The sequence below is a fragment of the Castanea sativa genome, chromosome 11 (assembly GCF_040712315.1).
Source record: "Castanea sativa cultivar Marrone di Chiusa Pesio chromosome 11, ASM4071231v1".
NCBI lineage: Eukaryota > Viridiplantae > Streptophyta > Magnoliopsida > Fagales > Fagaceae > Castanea > Castanea sativa.
Window position 1 is genome coordinate 57,019,979 of NC_134023.1, and position 20,351 is coordinate 57,040,329.

General features: G+C 32.3%; 1 protein-coding gene across 1 annotated transcript; it reads left to right on the plus strand.

The window, feature by feature from the left end:
• Positions 1–462: 462 nt before the first annotated feature.
• Positions 463–1,584, plus strand: LOC142616773 (uncharacterized). The gene is made up of 3 exons (XM_075789557.1): positions 463–1,065; positions 1,204–1,263; positions 1,522–1,584. The coding sequence occupies exons 1-3, from the start codon at positions 463–465 to the stop codon at positions 1,582–1,584; spliced, it is 726 nt and encodes a 241-aa protein (XP_075645672.1).
• Positions 1,585–20,351: the final 18,767 nt, after the last annotated feature.

Consider the following 20,351-nt stretch of genomic DNA (forward strand, 5'->3'; position numbering starts at 1 on the left):
ACAACTTAGCAAATTATGAAAAATACTCTATTTTTAATAATTAACCTAATTTTGGAAATTCATAGTCAAACCAAAATATAGAAAATTTTGAAAATTATGAAATTAATCAAAACATAATTTTGAATTTTCTATATCCTAGATTTGGACTGCATACGCTTACACGGAGTCTATGTACACATGCTTTAGAAAATTCAAGTGAGGAACTGAGACTTGTGAATGTTGAAAGGAAAAAAAGGTGGTTGAGTTTAAGAATTTAACGGTGGAGGCTGAAGTTCAGCCCCGCCGACAGCCATGAAAACCTTAGCTTAAAACTGCAGGGGGCTTGGGAACCAACATGCAGTTCAAGAGCTTGTCGACATTGTGCAAGCACAAGATCCCATGATTGTGTTTTTATCTGAAACATGGTCATCTAAGGAGCATATGAAATGGGTTCAAGATAGGATTATTTTTTATAGATGTTTTATGGTTCCTAGTAACGATAGGGGTGGTGGTTTAGCTCTTTTGTGGAAGAAAGAGGTGGATGTGTGGGTGGATAGTTTTTCGAACTACCATATTGATTCTATTGTGCATAGTGGTTTGGAGAATGCTTGGAGATTGATTGGTTTCTATGGGGAGCCTGATACAAATCATAGAAGTGAAGGTTGGGATATGCTAAGAATGCTTAGCTCAAAGCCGAAGCTTCCTTGGTGCTGTTTGGGTGATTTTAATGAACTTTTGGAGGTGGGAGATAAGAGATGTGGGGCTCCACGGGCTCATTCTTTGATGCAAAACTTTAGAGAAGTATTGGACCATTGTGGGTTTGTTGACCTAGGCTTTTCGGGACCGAAGTTTACTTGGCATGGGAGGAGAAGGGGAGAATGGATTTGGGAAAGGTTGGATATGGGTGTTGCAAATTATGAATGGTTAACTTCTTTTCCCACAGGTAGGGTGAGACACTTAAATTGCTTTACCTCAGACCATAGGCCGATTCTTCTTTATTTGGATGATAATGGTGAGCAACAAAAATGGCGTAAGAAGCCTTTCCGGTTTGAATCTATGTGGATTTCTGATCCTGAATGTAAAGAGGTGATAACAAGAGCTTAGGATTGTGCCCTTGATGGTACACCTATGTTTGTGGCTGCAACAAAATTAAAAAGGTGTAAGAAACGGTTGAAATCTTGGAGTCGGGATCACTTTGGCAATGTTAAAAATCAAATAAAGCAGGTGAAGGAGAAATTGTGGCATGTTGAAGAGGTTTCGGCCAGATCTGGGGATTATGAGGAGGTGATTCGATTTAAAAAGGAGTTGAATGTATTACATGACAAAGAGGAGAAAATGTGGCAATAGCAGTCTAGGGTTCAGTGGTTGAAGAATGGGGATCAAAATACTAACTTTTTTCATGGGACTGCTACTCAAAGGAAGATGAAGAATTTTATTAAGGGGTTGCGTGATGGGAATGGGGTTTGGCAAGAGGATGAAGAGGTATTTTCAGCTCTCCTTAATGATTTTTATACTAATCTCTTTACTTCCTCAAATCCACAGGATTTAGATAATGTGTTGGATGGGGTGAATGTTGTAGTAACTGATAATATGAGCAGAGCTTAATAGACCTTTCACAAGTGAGGAGGTGGGAGAAGCAATTAAGGGGATGGCTCCACTTAAAGCCCTTAGTCTGGATGGTATGCCGCCTTTATTTTTTCAGACTTACTGGACTGATATTGGTATGGATGTTTCTCAGGCTGTTTTATCTTGTTTAAATTCAAGGTCTATCCTTAGGTCTATAAACCATACCTTTATTATTTTGATCCCTAAAGTCCATAACCCCGAAAAGGTTTCTGATTTTCGTCCTATAAGCCTTTGTAATGTGATTTATAAGATTATTAGTAAGGTGATAGCAAACCATCTCAAGCCTTTGCTTAATTCTATTATTTCTGAGACCCAGAGTGCTTTTATTGCTGATTGTTTGATTACTGATAATATTTTAATTGCTTTTGAGTCTTTGCATCATATGAAGAATAGTTGTTCAGGCAAGAAATGTTTTATGGCTATGAAATTGGATATGAGCAAGGCTTATGATATGGTGGAGTGGCTTTTTCTTGAAAAAATTCTCCTTAAGATGGGTTTTTCAGATACATGGGTGGCGTTGATTATGGAGTGTATTACTACTATGTCATATTCTATTCTTGTGAATGGTGAACCAAAGGGTGTGATTGTTCCCTCTCGTGGCTTACAACAAGGGGATCCTCTCTCCCCTTATTTATTCCTCTTTTGTGTTGAAGGGTTGAATGCTCTCTTACAGAATGCTGCAGATGAAAGAGTGATTAATGGTTTCTCTCTTTGTAGAAATGGGCCTAAATAAACACACTTGTTTTTTGCATACGATTGTTTAATTTTTTGTAGATCTACTCTTGAGGAGTGTAATAAAATTCAAGAATCGCTTGCCATTTATGAGACTGCTTCTAGTCAAATGATCAATAAGGAGAAGACTACTCTCTTTTTCAGCTGGAATACAGATGAAGCTACTCAAGAAGCTCTAAAAGTGGCCCTTAGTGTTCCGGTCATCAGACATTATGAGAAATATTTGGGGTTGCCCTCGTTTGTAGGTAGGGATAGGAAAACATGTTTTACTCAGATCAAAGAAAGGATTTGGGGCCGAATGCAGGGGTGGAAGGAAAAGTTGTTGTCTCAATCAGGGAGGGAAGTCATGATTAAGGCGGTGGTCCAATATATCCCGGTTTATTCCATGAGCGTCTTTAAGCTTCCGGTGGGTCTTTGCAAAGATATTGAAGCCATGATATGAAAATTTTGGTGGGGTAGTGGGGATGCAAGAAAAATTCATTGGGTTAAATGGAGCTCTCTATGTTCTTCTAAATTAATAGGTGGCATGGGGTTTCGGGACCTTCAGAAGTTCAATCAGGCTTTATTGGCTAAATAGGTTTGGCGTTTTCTTCATTACCGAGATACACTTCTCTTTAAAGTCTTTAGTGCTAAGTATTTTCCAAATGGTAATATTCTTGATGCCCCAATTCACCCTAAGTGTTCTTATGCATGGCGTAGTATTTTGAATGCACGTGGTCTCATTGAGAAAGGTGCGATATGGAGGGTAGGTAGTGGAAAAATGATAGATGTTTGGCATCATAGGTGGCTGCCTGATCTCAACCATAGTAAAATTATTTCACCCAACACCAATAATGATGTTAGTAGGGTGTGTGATTTGTTCCTACCTAGTACACGGACTTACGACCTGGGGTGTCTGGCAAGCTATTTTTTACAATGGGAAGTGGATATGGTGCGCAAAATCCAGGTCTGTATGGATGGGGAGGAGGATATTTTGATCTGGCCTTTGACCGTCAATGGTGATTATAGTGTAAGGAGTGCATATAGAATGCTTGTTGATAATGAGAACCAATCACTGCCGAGTTCTTCTACTCCCAATGGTGATGGTTCGGTGTGGAAGAAAATCTGGAAGGTCCGGGTTCCTCATAAAATTAGACATTTCTTGTGGCGTGCTACAAAGGATTCTTTGCCCACAATACAGAACTTGGTGGCTCGGCATATTCCTGTTGGTAATGTTTGTGATGGCTGTGGTGATCATTCGGAATTGGTGATGCATGCGTTGTGACTTTGTGATCAAGTTCGTTCGGTTTGGATGATGGATCCGGGTTTTTTGGTTTTGGTTCAGGCAAAGTGCAGGACGTTTTTAGAGTTGTTGGAGGTTTTGTTTAATCATGGTTCATGCTATCGTGTTGCGCCTTTTGCTACTGTGGTGTGGTGTCTGTGGCAGTTCTGTGACAGGTTGAGAGAGCGCTAGTCAGTGTGGCTGTTGCATGAACTGGGTGAGTGAGCTCGGGCCTTAGTTGATGAGTTTGGGGAAGTTAATCCTCAGTTTCAGAATGAGCCAGTGCGTCGGTCCCTAGTGCGTTGGTCTCCTTCTCCCTAGGATTATTACAAAGTGAACTTCGACGCAACTTTCTTTGCAGCAAGGTCAGCAGGTGTTGGTGTAGTTGTTCATGACTGTGATGGGCAGATTATTGGAGCTTTGCGGTAGAATATTAGCTCGGTTCAGTTTGTTGAAATGGCTGAAGCTTTGGCGGCTTGGAGGGCGGTGATGTTTGCTATAGAGTTGTGTGTGTTTTGAGTGATTATTGAAGGTGATTGTAGTCGAGTTATTGCTGCCTTAAAGGGATTTGGTCGCTGCTGTAATTTGTTTAGTCATATTATTGATGAATCTAAGTGAATTGGTGGAACGTTGAGGAGCTGTTTGTTTCAGCATGTTCGACGTGAGGAGAATAGGTTAGCTCATTGTTTAGCTAAAAAAACAGTTTTAACGGCAGATACTGATGTATGGGTAGAATCTCTGCTTGAGAATGTGGAAGATGTTTTCCATTCGGATTTGCCTTGAACTTGTGGTGTTTTTTTAGTTTTGGTTTTTCTTAATAATATTTCGCTTACCTTTGTCTCAAAAAAAAAAAAGTACACTTGCGCAACTATAAGGTATGAGCATGCACTATTACTACAAAAACTAATATATATCTAAAAAAATTGAATCAAATAGCAATTTTGATATAAGTAAACTGAAAAATGATACCAATAAACACTAAGAATTAAATATGACTAACAAATTATCAAGATTAAGTGATTAACACAAAGTCAAAGTTCGGCTACAAACTTTGTTGTAACCTAAGGCTACAACTCCCATTAAAAAATTAACATGATTATATATTTTGAAAATCCAATATTTAGATTATGTATTCTTTATCGTTTTAACACATATGTCAAATTTTATGCCATCTAAATATTATTTATTATTTGATACATAAACTTATTTTTTATATATAGTTTTTTACTACAAAAACTTAAAATTTAAATATTTAATTGATGACATACTTATTGATCTTTAATCTTCTGAAAATTTTGTTAGCATAGAGAATATAATTAGAAAATGTAATCTAATAATAAATTTATTAAAATTCACATCTAATAAAAAGATATTAAGTAGAGTTGTTGATTTAGGCTACAACCAAGTTTATTGCCAAACATTGTCTTTTACACAAATCAAGGAATGGCATGATCATCAAGCATGTTAGGTTCTAAGATTTTAGGTTTAAATGTATTAGAACTTCAATTTGTAATGTTGGCAAACCATGATCAAAGCTTTTAGTCTTGTTTTAGACTTGCTTAAAGTATGTTTAAATTGTAAAGTTGGAATCGAGTGTTCTGCAGGATTTACTGTGTAAATCTGTCTGGTTCGATCAATCGAAAATTAGACTCGATCGATCCAAGCTCGTGCAGATTATTTTTCTGCAGAATTTTCCAACTCAACCCAAGCCCGTTTTACATGTAGGGTTTTATGTTTTGCCCTATGTATAAAAGAGAAAACCCTAGCTACGTTTTATGGATGCTCTTTATGTTATGTGTGTGAATTTTTTGTGAGATCTAGAGGTGTTTGCCTTCACATACACTTAGGGTTATCAAGATTTAGATTGATGTCAAGAGCTTGGTGATCAATTCAGTTGCAGATTCAAGAGCTTAAAGATGTACAAGCGGGAGTGCTTGTGCTTACTTGGAATTCAAGAAAGAAGTAGTCCGTGGACTCGGAGCTGTCACGTGGTCGTGGTAGTAAGTTTCCTACTCGAGGTAGCAATAGGATATTAGTGGTCTAAGTCGCTATTGTGTAAACTTCAATTTTTTTATAGTGGATTCAGTTTTACCATGAGGATAGCTAGGTTTTTACCTTGAGAATAGTTAGGTTAAATCCTCCCCAGGGTTTTTACCGGTTTGGTTTTCTTGGGTTATCATATTGTTGTATTCTTTATTTTCCGTACTTTACAATGATATGATTTATATGTGTTAACCTAGATCTGCATAATTTACCTAAGTTAATCACTTGACTAAATAACTAGGTTAATCTGGTTGTGTTAAAGGGGTCTAAACGTACAAACAAATTGCATATACATTCAACTAAACAACATCAAACAAATGGAATCATTTGTGTTGATATTGTTTAGCAAAGAATGGAATCATAGAAAAGAAAACTTACAGTGCTTATAAATCACCTGATTTAAAGCTTTTTTAATCAATTCTTCAGAGCGTACAATAATAAAATTGGATTGATATTGCAAGGGAATTGAAGAAACTCTTTAGAAATTGATGATTACAACTCAAAGAAGATATTATTATTTTTTTTTTAAAAAGGTTATTAGAAGCAAGTTTGAAAATGATTCTACCTATAAAGTGACTACTAGAGAGAGATTTTTGAAGACCAAAAAACGTACTAATATGATGTGTGAAGAAGACTGAAGGAAGAAAATTGCTTATTTATTTATTTAAAAAACATAGTTAAAATCTTCTTATCAAGAAGCTGTTTATTAAGAAGTTATTTGGAGTGAGGTATAAAATGGGTATTTATAGGTTCAAACTAAGGTTTTTTTGGAAAGCATACTAGATAAGTGGGAGGCATCCTCTAAGAGACTGAATCATTTGGGGGCATATCACAGTTGACGGTCACCTTTTTCGCCATTATCTTTTTTAGGGTACTTTGTAGCTTCACTTTGTGTTATCTTAGGATTAACTTTCCGACATTTTACTAAGTTCCATATGCCAAGGCATCTTCGTGATCTTGTCTTCAAACTCATTCTGGTTTTTTATAGCCCACTTTGAGTTTGAGGGGCTGTTAGATTTTGTTACCCATTCCAATTGGACCCATTCTCCTTGTTGGACTACTTCTCTCTCTCTCTCTCTCTCTCTCTCTCTCTCTCTCTCTCTCTATATATATATATATATATATATACCTCTTCTATACATTCTAGTTATAATTTAATTATACCTCATTTTATTAGGCATATTGTTTCTTAATACAATAAGCGATTGAGTTTTATAAAGATGTGATGTAAAACTTAAGTTTTACCTCTCCAATCCCAACATGTAACATCATCATATTACATATTAAAGAATAGGCACAACCACACTCAATCAATTCTAATAACCATTTGAAAATTCAATTTAACAGTGAATTTATTGTGAAATGTTATTATGTGTGATAGGATGTATTGAGTTTTAGGTAAAAAGTTGATATGACAATCTTTTATTGGATGATGTAAAACATGAGTTTTACACCCCATCCTTACCAAATTCAGATATATACAATTAGGCATGTCCATGGGTTAAGCTGGTTCGGTTTTGGACCTAACTTGGAATCATTCCGCTGGCGTCAGGTGGAGGGCGGGGGGACCCAAAACCGACCGCTGACATCAATCGGTCAAGTCGGTTTTGGGTTCAGGTGGTATTCAGGTCGGTGGTGAAAGTTGCCGAAGTCTGCAAAGGTCACTGAAATCTGCAAAACAATCGCCGAAATTTGCTTCGAAATGGTTAGAATCTACAAAAATTCTTCGAAATTTGCTGTGATTTGGCCAAATCTGGCTAAATCTCACAGGATCTGGTCGTGATCTAGCCGAATCTCCCTAGATTTGAGCTTTATCTTGTTGGAGTTCACTGGATTTCGTATATAGCATCGGTCGGGTCAGGTTGAGTGGCTCGGGTTTCGGAGAAAAAAACCCACCACTCGACCCGCCGACGTCAGTTCTTGGAGGTGGAAACTCGCCACGACCGACGGGAGTGTCAGTTCGAGCTGAAATCAGGTGGGGGTCAGGCAGTTTGGCCGGTTTGGCAAGTGTGGATTGGGTCAAGACACCCCTAAATATGATAAACGTACTAATTATTGCTGCTAAGATTAAATCTTGGAAATCATCAATTGTTTCTAATACAATAAACATATTGATTATTGTTGTTAAGTGAATTTTAATTATTATTGCTTAGAATATTTTTATTTATTAGTTTATGTCTATACTCTTTTACAATTATTTTTTTAACAATTCAACTTCATCACTTTGATAACTATTGATCTTTGTAATTGTATTAAGAAAAATTTTGTTGTATTAATATTTGCTTTTGATGTCCAATGGTTAGGAAATAATTTTGATGTCTAATGGTTAGGAAAATATTAAGAGAATAAATTCAATAAGAACGGCTGTATACCCTTTGGTTTACACCAGCCAATTAGGACATGCTACATCAGCTTTTTACTTAAGACTCATTGTAAAATCAATACATCTTAATACACCTAATAATATCAGTTTATAAATTTTTTTATAAAATAGTTTGTATCTCTAGCATTTTTTTTTTTTACATACTTTCAGTAAAAAAATTTCAATTTTAACAAAATAATCGGCTCTCAAACAGAAGTGTGTGTGTTTAACAGTTAGTTTGTTTCTCAAAAAAATAATAAAGTGAGTGTTGTATCACATCGTTTGAGTGTTTACTAACAATTAGTTTGTTTTTCCAAAAAAAATCTGCGGCACTGATTTTGAGCAACTTTAAAATTCACATCATCATCTCCATAAGTCCTTAAGTCCTTTTCAATATATATATATATATATATATATATATATATATATATATATATATATATTTTTTTTTTAAAATCTTACAAAGAATTCCAAAAAAAAAAAATTCAAACCCATTTGACCCACGAAAATTTCGAATACAATCTCTAAAAATTGAATTCAAATAGTTGGCTACATATTTCAAAGCTGGCTTTTTTATTTTGTCCGTAGTTTTATAATGATCGTTCTTTACTATTAAATAAAACACTAATGAATTAACAATTTATACAATGACTTTTGTGTCAGCTATCAATCCGATTCAAAATATTGGTTTTCATTCTAATTTTTAATATTTGTTGTATCCACCTTTGTATCATATGTCATTTTCATGCATATATTTTTCATGGTTGTTAGAAAGAGAAAAGAAAAGAAATTAATGTAGAGAAATAAGCGGAAGAAAGAAAAAGAGACATGAAGAAGTTTTGATTGCTACATTTTTGTTACAATAAACTCATAATAGGGTATTTATAGGAGGCTAAAGCCTATACTAATAGGATTACAAGACATGCAATACAAGTATAGATATAATTGTTTAAATAGTTAGAACATAACTTTGATATCATGTTCCAAAGGAAAGAAGCAAATAAAATAATGTAAATATGGGACACTAAAAAGGATACCATTGCTATTGAATTAACTTTGATATCATGTTCGAAAAGAAAGAAGCAAATAAAATAATGTAAATATGGGACACTAAAAAGGATACGGTTACTATTGGATTATCACTTAAATCCTTATCATAAATATTTGCTCATGAATAATCATGAATTTTTATATATTATATCTATATTTGAGGGAAAAAAAATTGTTAAATACAAAAGTCAACTTTTTGTTTTTTGTTTTTTTTTTTACATGAGTAATGCTACAGTTACAAACTATTTTACAACATTAAAATGTTGATGTGGTCAACCTCTTATTGGATTTCATTTAGATTTACTATTAATATCACTTTTTCATTTACCAATAATTATTCATCACATCAACAGTTTATAAGTTTTTTTGTAAAATAATTTGTATCTCTAGCATTATTCTTTTCTACATACTTTTAACAATAAATTTTCAACTTTAGCAAAATAATCAATTCTCAAACGGAAGTGTGTATGTGTTTAGCAGTTAGTTTGTTTCTCAAAAAATAATAAAGTGAGTGTTGTCCCACGTCATTTGAATGTTTAGCGGTCAGTTAGTTTCTAAAAAAAAATAAAAATTAATATCTCATCTATGATTTGTAATTCTCTCCCATATGCGGCTTGTCCTTCTCAAAAAAAAAAAAATTCGGTGGCACTAATTTTGAGCAACTTTAAAATTCAAATCATCGTCTCCATAAGTCCTTAAGTCCTTTTCATTTTTTTTTTTTAAAAATCTTATAAAGAATTCCAATAAAAAAAAAATTCAAACCCATTTGACCCACGAAAATTTTGGATCCAATCTCTAAAAATTGAATTCAAATAGTTGGCTACATATTTCGAAGCTGGATTTTTCTTTGCAAGTAAATAATGTAAATATGGGACACTAAAAAGGATACCATTGCTATTGAATTAACTTTGATATCGTGTTCGAAAAGAAAGAAGCAAATAAAATAATGTAAATATGGGACACTAAAAAGGATACGGTTACTATTGGATTATCACTTAAATCCTTATCATAAATATTTGCTCATGTATAAACATGAATTTTTATATATTATATCTATATTTGAGAAAAAAAAATTGTTAAATACAAAAGTCAACTTTTAGTTTTTTTTTTACATGAGTAATGCTATAGTTACAAACTATTTTACAACATTAAAATGTTGATGTGACCAACCTCTTATTGGATTTCATTTAGATTTACTATTAATATCACTTTTTCATTTACCAATAATTATTCATCATATCAACAGTTTATAAATTTTTTTGTAAAATAGTTTGTATCTTTAACATTATTCTTTTCTACATACTTTTAACAATAAATTTTCAGCTTTAGCAAAATAATCAGTTCTCAAATGGAAGTGTGTATGTGTTTAGCAGTTAGTTTGTTTCTCAAAAAATAATAAAGTGAGTGTTGTCCCACGTCATTTGAATGTTTAGCGATTAGTTAGTTTCTAAAAAAAAAAAAAAATTTAATATCTCATCTATGATTTGTAATTCTCTCCCATCTGCGGCTTGTCCTTCTCAAAAAAAAAAAAAAAATTCTGTGGCACTAATTTTGAGCAACTTTAAAATTCACATCATCGTCTCCATAAGTCCTTAAGTCCTTTTCATTTTTTTTAAAAAAAAATCTTATAAAGAATTCCGAAAAAAAAAAAAATTCAAACCCATTTGACCCACGAAAATTTTGGATCCAATCTCAAAAAATTGAATTCAAATAGTTGGCTACATATTTCGAAGCTGGATTTTTCTTTGCAAGTATTCCCTGTTCCATAGTTTATTTGTTCATGAATAAACATGAATTTTTATATTATATATATATGAGAAAAAAAAAATTTGTTAAATGCAAAAGTCAACTTTTAGCTTTTTTTTTTTTTTTTTTTTACATGAGCAATACTACAATAGTTACAAACTATTTTACAACATTAAAATGTTGATGTGGCCAGCCTTTTATTGGTTTTCATTTAGATTTACCATTAATATCACATTTTCATTTACCAATAATTATTCATTACATCAGCAGTTTATAAATTTTTTTATAAAATAATTTGTATCTCTAATATTATTCTTTTTTACATACTTTTAGCAAAAAGTTTTTAGCTTTAGCAAAATAATCAGTTCTCAAACGAAAGTGTGTATGTGTTTAGTAGTTAGTTGGTTTCTCATAAAATAATAAAGTGATGAGTGTTGTCCCACATCATTTGAATGTTTAGCGGTTAGTTTGTTTCTAAAAAAAAAAAAACCTAATATCTCATCTATGATTTGTAATTCTCTCCCATCTGCGGCTTGTCCTTCTCAAAAAAAAAAAAAAATCTGTGGCACTAATTTTGAGCAACTTTAAAATTCACATCATCGTCTCCATAAGTCCTTAAGTCCTTTTCATTTTTTTTTAAAAAAAATCTTATAAAGAATTCCGAAAAAAAAAAAAAATTCAAACCCATTTGACCCACGAAAATTTTGGATCCAATCTCAAAAAATTGAATTCAAATAGTTGGCTACATATTTCGAAGCTGGATTTTTCTTTGCAAGTATTCCCTGTTCCATAGTTTATTTGTTCATGAATAAACATGAATTTTTATATTATATATATATGAGAAAAAAAAAATTTGTTAAATGCAAAAGTCAACTTTTAGCTTTTTTTTTTTTTTTTTTTTTTACATGAGCAATACTACAATAGTTACAAACTATTTTACAACATTAAAATGTTGATGTAACTAACCTTTTATTGGTTTTCATTTAGATTTACCATTAATATCACTTTTTCATTTACCAATAATTATTCATCACATCAACATTTTATAAATTTTTTTGTAAAATAGTTTGTATCTCTAGCATTATTCTTTTCTACATACTTTTAGTAAAAAGTTTTCAGCTTTAGCAAAATAATCAGTTCTCAAACGGAAGTATGTATGTGTTTAGCAGTTAGTTTGTTTCTCAAAAAATCATAAAGTGAGTGTTGTCCCACATCATTTGAATGTTTAGCAATTAGTTTGTTTCTAAAAAAAAAAAAATTAATATCTCATCTATGATTTGTAATTCTCTCCCATTTGCGGCTTGTCCTTCTCAAAAAAAAATTCTGTGGCACTAATTTTGAGCAACTTTAAAATTCACATCATCCTCTCCATAAGTCCTTAAGTCCTTTTCATTTTTTTTTAAAAAATCTTATAAAGAATTCCAATAAAAAAAAATTCAAACCCATTTGACCCACGAAAATTTTGGATCCAATCTCTAAAAATTGAATTCAAATAGTTAGCTACATATTTCGAAGCTGGATTTTTCTTTGCAAGTATTCCTTGTTCCATAGTTTTATATTAATGATCGTTTTTTACTATTAAAATAAAACACTAATGAATTAACAATTTATACAATGACTTTTGTGTTAGCTATCAATCCGATTCAAAATATTGGTTTCAATTCTAATTTTTAATATTTGTTGGATCCACCTTTGTATCATATGTCATTTTCGTGCATATAATTCTCATGGTTGTTAGAAAGAGAAAAGAAAAGAAATTAATGTAGAGAAAGAAGAAAGAAGAAAGAAAAAGAGACATTAGGAAGTTTTGATGGCTACATTTTTGTCACAATAATCTCATAATAGGGTATTTATAGGAGGCTAAAGTCTATACTAATAGGATTACAAGACATGCAATACAAGTATAGATATAATGTTTAAATAGTTAGAACATAACTTTGATATCATGTTCGAAAGGAATGAAGCAAATAAAATAATGTAAATATGAGACACTAAAAATGATACCATTACTATTGGATTAACTTTGATATCATGTTCGAAAAGAAAGAAGCAAATAAAATAATGTAAATATGGGACACTAAAAAGGATACGAATAGTATTGGATTATCACTTAAACCCTTATCATAAATATTTGCTCGTGAATAAACATGAATTTATATATTATATGTATACATATATATATTTGAAAAAAAAAATAATGTAAAATTTGACATACAAGGAAATCACATAAATAACCTATAATCCAATCAATATAGGTTAAATAAAATTTGAATTAGTGAGAGTTTATTAAGTGATATATTTGCATCTCCATCCCTTGTTTTTCTCTTCTAATTGTATACTTAAAACTCTTTGTTTACTTCTTCTAAGTACTCTATTTAACTATATTAGTATTTGAAAATTTTGTAATAGTGGGTTCCAGTTAACTCAACTGGTAAAATCTCTGATGGTTGAATAAGAGATTTAGGGTCTAATCCTCACCTACACCAAAAACTAATTGGTGTCTTAGTCTGATGATAAAGAGTTATCACCAAGAGCGGATGCCATAGGTTGAAACTTTTTCTCAAAAAAAATTATTATAAAAATTGTTATGCTACTTTAACCACATTATGTGTTACTTTAATGCTCTTAAATTATTTATATTTTTTTTAAGTTTCCTTATATTAATTTGGCAATACGTTGCATGAAGAATTCTTCTTCCTTTTCGTCTGCCATCTTTTGAATAATTTAATCACAAAAATTAATGTAGTGTACAAGTAGAAAAGGGAACCATTTAGGCCTAACACTTAACGTGGGATATGATTAAGGTATATAATAATTAGAAAAGATAAAATCCAAATTATCCACTTTGCATATAAACATATATATATATATATATGATACTTTAAAAAGGTTTATACATGTTTGTGAAGTTCTGATCCTCGACAGAGACAAAGACGGAGAGAGAGAAAGAAAGAAAGAGATCGATCGAGGTGCGCTACGCGTGGCTGCGCAATGGTGATTGGTGAGGGCATCTGAGTCACCTGAGTGGTGGGAGTGATCAGTGAGAGTGAGACAGTACCGAGTGAGGTAATAAGGTCATATCACATAGACCCCATTGTTATTAAAGTAAAATAATATTGGATCCCCACCATGACGTAAAATTTTCATATACTGTGCAAATTGAGGCACTGTTTGATGATGATTGCATTAGGGTGCAATTATTTGTGTTTCACAAAGAAAACCAATAAAAACCATAATCATTTGCCTTTTGCCTTATGGGCCATGAACATGCCACTTGTAACACCAATATTCACATACATGTAAGAGAACAATGATGGATCGCAGTATTATATAAGATGTAAGAGAGCAACGATGAATAGCAGTGTCATATAAGATGAGTCGGATTAACATGTGCTATTACGCATACATTAATTATTTATTTTTTTAAAAAAATTTATGTGAAATTGAAAAAATTATCAAGAAAGTTAGACACTTTTTTATTTCTTCATAAAATTTTTTCTAAAATAGTTTAAAAAATACATGCCCTAAGAACATATATTAGTAAAACCTATGATTTTAGAAACTTGTACTATCAATGAATCATTTTTACTCCTGGTTCTTGGTTTTTACCGATTTTGACCGTTTCTGACCGGTTTTAAGAGTTGTTATCGGACTGAATTGATACCCAATTTCTAGTTGAAATGGTTCGACCTACTGGCCCGTACGATTTTAAAACTATGGTAAAACCTATATAAGATATATCTATACATAAGGTGTAATGGTGTATTGCCTACTATCATTTTCTACTTGATGTTCATATATATGTGTGTGTAGCTCATAACAAAGGATGAATTCATGTAAAACCAAATAGCCAAACACAAATATATATATATATATATATATATATATATATATATAATGCATATTTTCTTATTATACCATGTTGAGTACACACTTTCCTCTTGTAATGTACTATTTTTAATGAAAATGATTTTTCACATTTTTTGTCTTTTTGTGCGACAAAAAATGTTTTTCCAAAACATTACATACTCAATAAACCATCATAAATATATTCTAAACTACAAAAATTTCTGTCCATCAATAATGAACTCTCCTTTTACTCTCTCTCTCTCTCTCTATGTGTAGACTGATCATTAACTGATGTTGACTTACCATTAACTTTCTTTCACTCATTTTTCAAATAAATTTTGTTCTCAAACATGATCTCTACCCTATGATCCAAATGCATGCCGACAAATTGGATAAGGTGGAAATAATTTGTGCGCTTTCCTGCGCACAACTTCATGCAAGTATCATTATCCTTTTAGTCTTGATGGAATTTAAAAAAAAAATAAATAAATAAAAAGACTTGGTTAATTCCAAGCAGATGACTGGAGTGGTCACTAGATGACTAGTCCAATCATGGACTATTGCTTGAGTGAGTCACAACACTGTAGGAAACAATTTATAAACGAGTTGTGATAGGAATAGCTAAGTGGAATAGTGATTAATAAAACATAATATCCACGTATTGGATCTAATACTGTGTTCATCAAAATCTTTTGCAAGACAAAAAACTAAATATATTGATAAAAAAAAATCCAAAAAAAGGAACCACGTGTGATAAGAGCAAGAAACTAGTTTAGAATATAAATAAAAAAGTAATTTTGCTTGGCTTAATGGTCACTTCACATACAAGTACATAGTTCTTATAGGATGGAGAGAGAAGAACTGGGATTCAAGTCTTCAAGAGAAAGATTCAGACACATATATACTTTGATTAAACTAGGGTAAAATTTTTATTTTGTATATAAAAAAAAAAAAAGTAATTTTGCTTAAGTAGCCTCTCTTATTCCTCAGTTTTCTCTCAAATTTCTATTGATTAAGAAAATTTATTTTCTTGTATTTAAAACTATTTAGTTGCATAAAATACAAAACCATAAAAAAATATAATTTTCTAAAAATATTTTGATGTAATTTTTTATTTATATAGAGGAGAGTCACAAGTTATATGCTAGCTGACCATTTTTTTTATAGCTTCTTTGTGGACTAATTGACTTTTTCAGAAGGCATATTTTAAATATATATATATATATATATATATATATATATATATATATATATATATATATATATGTGTGTGTGTGTGTGTTGAGAAGAAAAGAGGAGCGGGGTTGGGGCCAAGAGGCCAGGGCCCCGGCCCTTTTCGGCTTCCCTTGGTCCCAGCGTGGGTTCATCCCTGTACTTTGATTAATTATTCTAAAGTCCAATAAGCTGATAGAAGAAAATATAGAATTTACATTTATCTGTATTCATTACAATTAAGTTTTTAAGAAACAACTAATTTAATTATTTAATCATTGTTTTAAAATTATTCTAAATTACACTCAATAATTGAAGGTCAGTGCATGAGTTTTTTATTTATTTTAATACCTGAACATGAGATAAACGTGAGGCCCTTTGGGCAAGAATGCTCACTGCAAAATACCTTTCCCTAAGGCGACTAACGGAAGAAGGAAGAAATTTGCCTTGCTCAAGAGTATGGGCTGCCTGTAAAATAGCTGGACCAGTACTGTATGTTGAGGGGCTAAAATGGATTGTTAACAATGGTAAATCAATTAATTTTTGGAAGGATTTTTGGTTGCCTTGTGGTCCCATCCGAAAACTTATTGCAGGGCCTCTAACATGGGTTGAAGAGCAGTTAATTGTACAACAATGTGTTGATCCAAGACTTGAGTGGAATGCGCATTGCATCTCCTTCAAGCTTCCGAATCAAGTTACAAGCTTAAATAAAGCTACACCTTTCTCGCTGAACCAAAATTCCGAGGATTCTCTTACTTGGCCTACTCTAAAGATGGTTTTTTCTCTCTTAAGTTGGCCTATCTCTGGCAAGGGGCTTAAACCCATTGAACCTGGCTACTCAATCCATGGCTTGCATTTGAAAAACAGAAACCCATCTGCGTATACAATTTTTCATCTGGCTGTGCTTGCACAACAGCCTACCTACTGGGAAAGTTCTAGGTTCAAGGGGTTTAAACCTCAACCCGACATGCACTATGTGTCAAAAAAACAATGAATCAATTGACCATTTGCTTCGTGGATGTGATATAGCTCAAAGGTTTTAGCGAAGTCTCAAAGTCCCTCAATGCCTTATGAGCTCGTTCAGTCAATCAGTTGAGAAGTGGATTGAGATTAACTGCAAATCCGAGGTAACCTCTAGCCATCAGGGCATCCCGTGGAAGATTATCTTTCCCATGGGACTCTGACAGCTTTGACTAGGACGAAACAACTTCATTTTTAGAATCAGAATTGTTGACAAAATGGTTCATATGAAGTGCATTAGGGACAGCGCTGAGCTTTTCTCCATTGGGGCTAAGACAAGGCTCAATAGAATGAAGACTGTGATTCGGGTGGAGTGGGAAATACCTCCTATGGGCTGGGTGAAACTCAACTCCGACAGGTCTGATCTGGGAAATCCGGGGAAGGCAGGAGGAGGAGGATTAATCTGATAACACCAGAGCAACTGGATAAGAGGCTATGCAAGGTCCCTCGACAACACCAACAGCTCCATAGCAGAACTCTGGGCTCTTAGAAATGGTCTTGCCATCGCCAAAGAGCTTGGATTAGATAACCTGATAGTCGAGATGATGCCTTGAGTGTAGTTATGCTAATGAATAACAACTCGCCCAATTTACTAATGGAGCCTCTGCTATCTGATTGCAGGAACCTGCTAAAGCCATCCCCAACAAGAGGATAGTCCACACTTTCGGTGAAGCTAATTAATGCGCGCATGCGCTGGCCAGATTTGGAGGGAGCTTCATTTCTTCTTTTGTTGTTTTTTTTGCATCCACCGCCTGTGGTGGTTAGCCTCCTAGTTTCTCAAAAGGAGGCAGTCTCTTGTAATAGACTTGTTTTCTCTTAGTTAATGCTAATTATCATGGTTTACCAAAAAAAAAAAAAGATAATGCTCGAACTTATAACCATTAACTCTAGCAGCATGACAATCACTTTTTCCAAAAATTTAATTAACTTAAGAATATAATGATACTAATAATTTGGTCATTATTTTCACAAATTTAACTATTTGATACTAATAATGGGTACTTGAGATGTATTTGCTCTAGTTTCCCATTCATTGTTTTACTTGAGATGTATTTACTCTAACATTCAGAAAAGACATAATATGTATTGAATTAAAAGGTTAGACATCCTAAAATTAGGATTCATTTATTATTGCAAATATTCACTTGTAGCATATCATATCTTAATGGATTGTTATAAATTTTTTACTACGAAGGTGAGTGAAGTAATCACCTCGACTTTCAAGCTAATATATGATTAGGAAGAAGCCACAATACTGACAACAATAATATGTTTGAAAATAGATACCATGCATCTGATACATGTAACCACCATATTCTTGCGTGTGAGGACTCCACATGAAATGAAGTATGAAGTTATTTTTTTATTAAAAAAAATGCTTAAATATTTTTATCAACAAAAAAAAAAAAAAACAAAACAAAAACCTAATACATGGGTGGAGTGTAATGTCTATTCTATAAGGAAAGTTAAATAAATAAATGGAAAGTTGTGATTGGTGGAATGAAACACAAAAAGTGGTACAGATGATTTGTATTTCACATTGAACTACATCACATAAGTATAATAAATAAGACCAAGCTTTTATAAGTTACATATAAAAGAAATTGGCGTTTGTGAAAAATCAATTTATTAGGGGATTCATTTTAAAAAAATGGGATATATTGTTTTATATGTTGTATAAATCATGTTAGGATAAAACTTAAGTACAATACTTTAGGTACTGTTTCTTAAGTTCTCCTTTTAAGATTTAGCTATGTGGCTACTTAATTAAAAAATACACTTTCATTCTCTAAGAAAAAATTCACATGGTAGAATCTTAATTAAGAGAAGAATCTAAGAAATAACACATAAATACTATATCTAAGTCTTGTCCATCATGTTAATACATATGTAAAAAAATTATTATTTAATTAACTTATTGTAACTTAAAAAAAATGATTGAAAAATCTGTTTTATGTGATCTATGCATTAGAATAAACAAATGAATTTAATAAGTTTATTATGAACTCCTCGCATCAGAAAGAATAAATAAATTCATTAAGTTGATTACGAACTCCACTCATAAATAGATATATCAACCACATAGATAAAGAGCCAAAACTAAAGTAATAATGATAATAATGAAAGTAGCAAAATCACACACATATTTGGAAACAAAGTAGAAAACAAATGAAGAACCCTGTAATGGAAAAACCACTATAGTAACCCAATCTTGTAGAAAATCTACTTTAAATGAATAGTCTTTATTAATGCATGGTACCTTTGCACAACTAAAATTTTTATTACAATCTCTACAAATGTCCCTATCTTAGTAGCCCTAAAACTTCTGAAATCCTTTTAGTTTTATGGTGATTTTACCCACAAGCTTCTCATCCACGCGAATTAGAACCTCTGGCACTCCATGGATTTCCTTGAAGATTTGCTAAAGTGAACTCATTGGAAAAAGATATTTGAGATTTCAGGAATGCTTTAAAGCTGAAGGTGTTATTGAGAGCACACACAACACAACGCAAGGAAGATTTTTCTCTGTTTAGGCTTAGGAAGAAGACTTCAAGATATAAGGTTTTTACTTAATTTGGTATAGCAACCTTTCTTCTCTCTAAAAGTCATGCTTAAAAATGGTTTATACAGGTGCACACAATGGTTAAAACTAAGCAAGAATTATTTTTCTAGCATAATTCAAAATTCCAAACTTTACCGTATCACTTGAGCGAACATCGGGTATAGGCAATTTTTCTTCTGATTTCTTCCTTTAATGATTTGTTTGAGTGAATTTGGTTTAGCTCAAGCAAAATGTTTTTCGCTTGAGCAGAATTTTTAGAGACAATGTAATTATGCCAACTACAAATGATCATATTTTACTCGTTTTAATATAACATATAAAGATACTACATGACTTGAAAGCTTAAGCTAATGAGTTTTGGTCCAATTATATTATCTTAATCACTTATTATATTTTCATTAGTATCAAATGTGAAATTTCATTACTCAACTAACTACATTACTCACACATGAATATTCTAACATCTTGAAAGTTGCTAGACCAACCTACTTGAAGCTTTATAATCCAATAATTAATTTGAGATAGTTGGTTACATATTTGGGAACAGGCTTTTCCTTTCAAGTTCCCACCATTCCGTGGGTGAAACCAAGATCCAAATCTTATGAATAAAAAAGAAGAGGTACCCACATATCACTATAAGGCTGTTGGTCATCTAGTGGAAGGCTTGGACTTTAAGACTTGGCATATTGCATATCAATTTAGTGATTTACCCACCCCCAAAACCAAACGATTGAAGTATCTTTATTATTTTGGTGATTTAGTTCTAGTTATTCTTTACTTGTAGGTTCTCTAGTTTTCAGTTTCTTATTATTGAGCAAAATCATATCTTCGTTTCCAATCTGTATTTGATTCATATCATTTATTAAAACAACACTCAAATCTAGTGAGTGACTTTATATTCAAACAAA

What these genes read in the sequence shown, in the direction of transcription:
- LOC142616773 (XM_075789557.1), top strand. Translation starts at nt 463, where the DNA reads ATGGTTCCTAGTAACGATAGGGGTGGTGGTTTAGCTCTTTTGTGGAAG. An exon ending in CTGATCCTGAATGTAAAGAG is followed by an intron (nt 1,066 to 1,203) that starts GTGATAACAAGA and finishes CAAATAAAGCAG; the next exon opens with GTGAAGGAGAAATTGTGGCA. An exon ending in GATCTGGGGATTATGAGGAG is followed by an intron (nt 1,264 to 1,521) that starts GTGATTCGATTT and finishes TCAAATCCACAG; the next exon opens with GATTTAGATAATGTGTTGGA.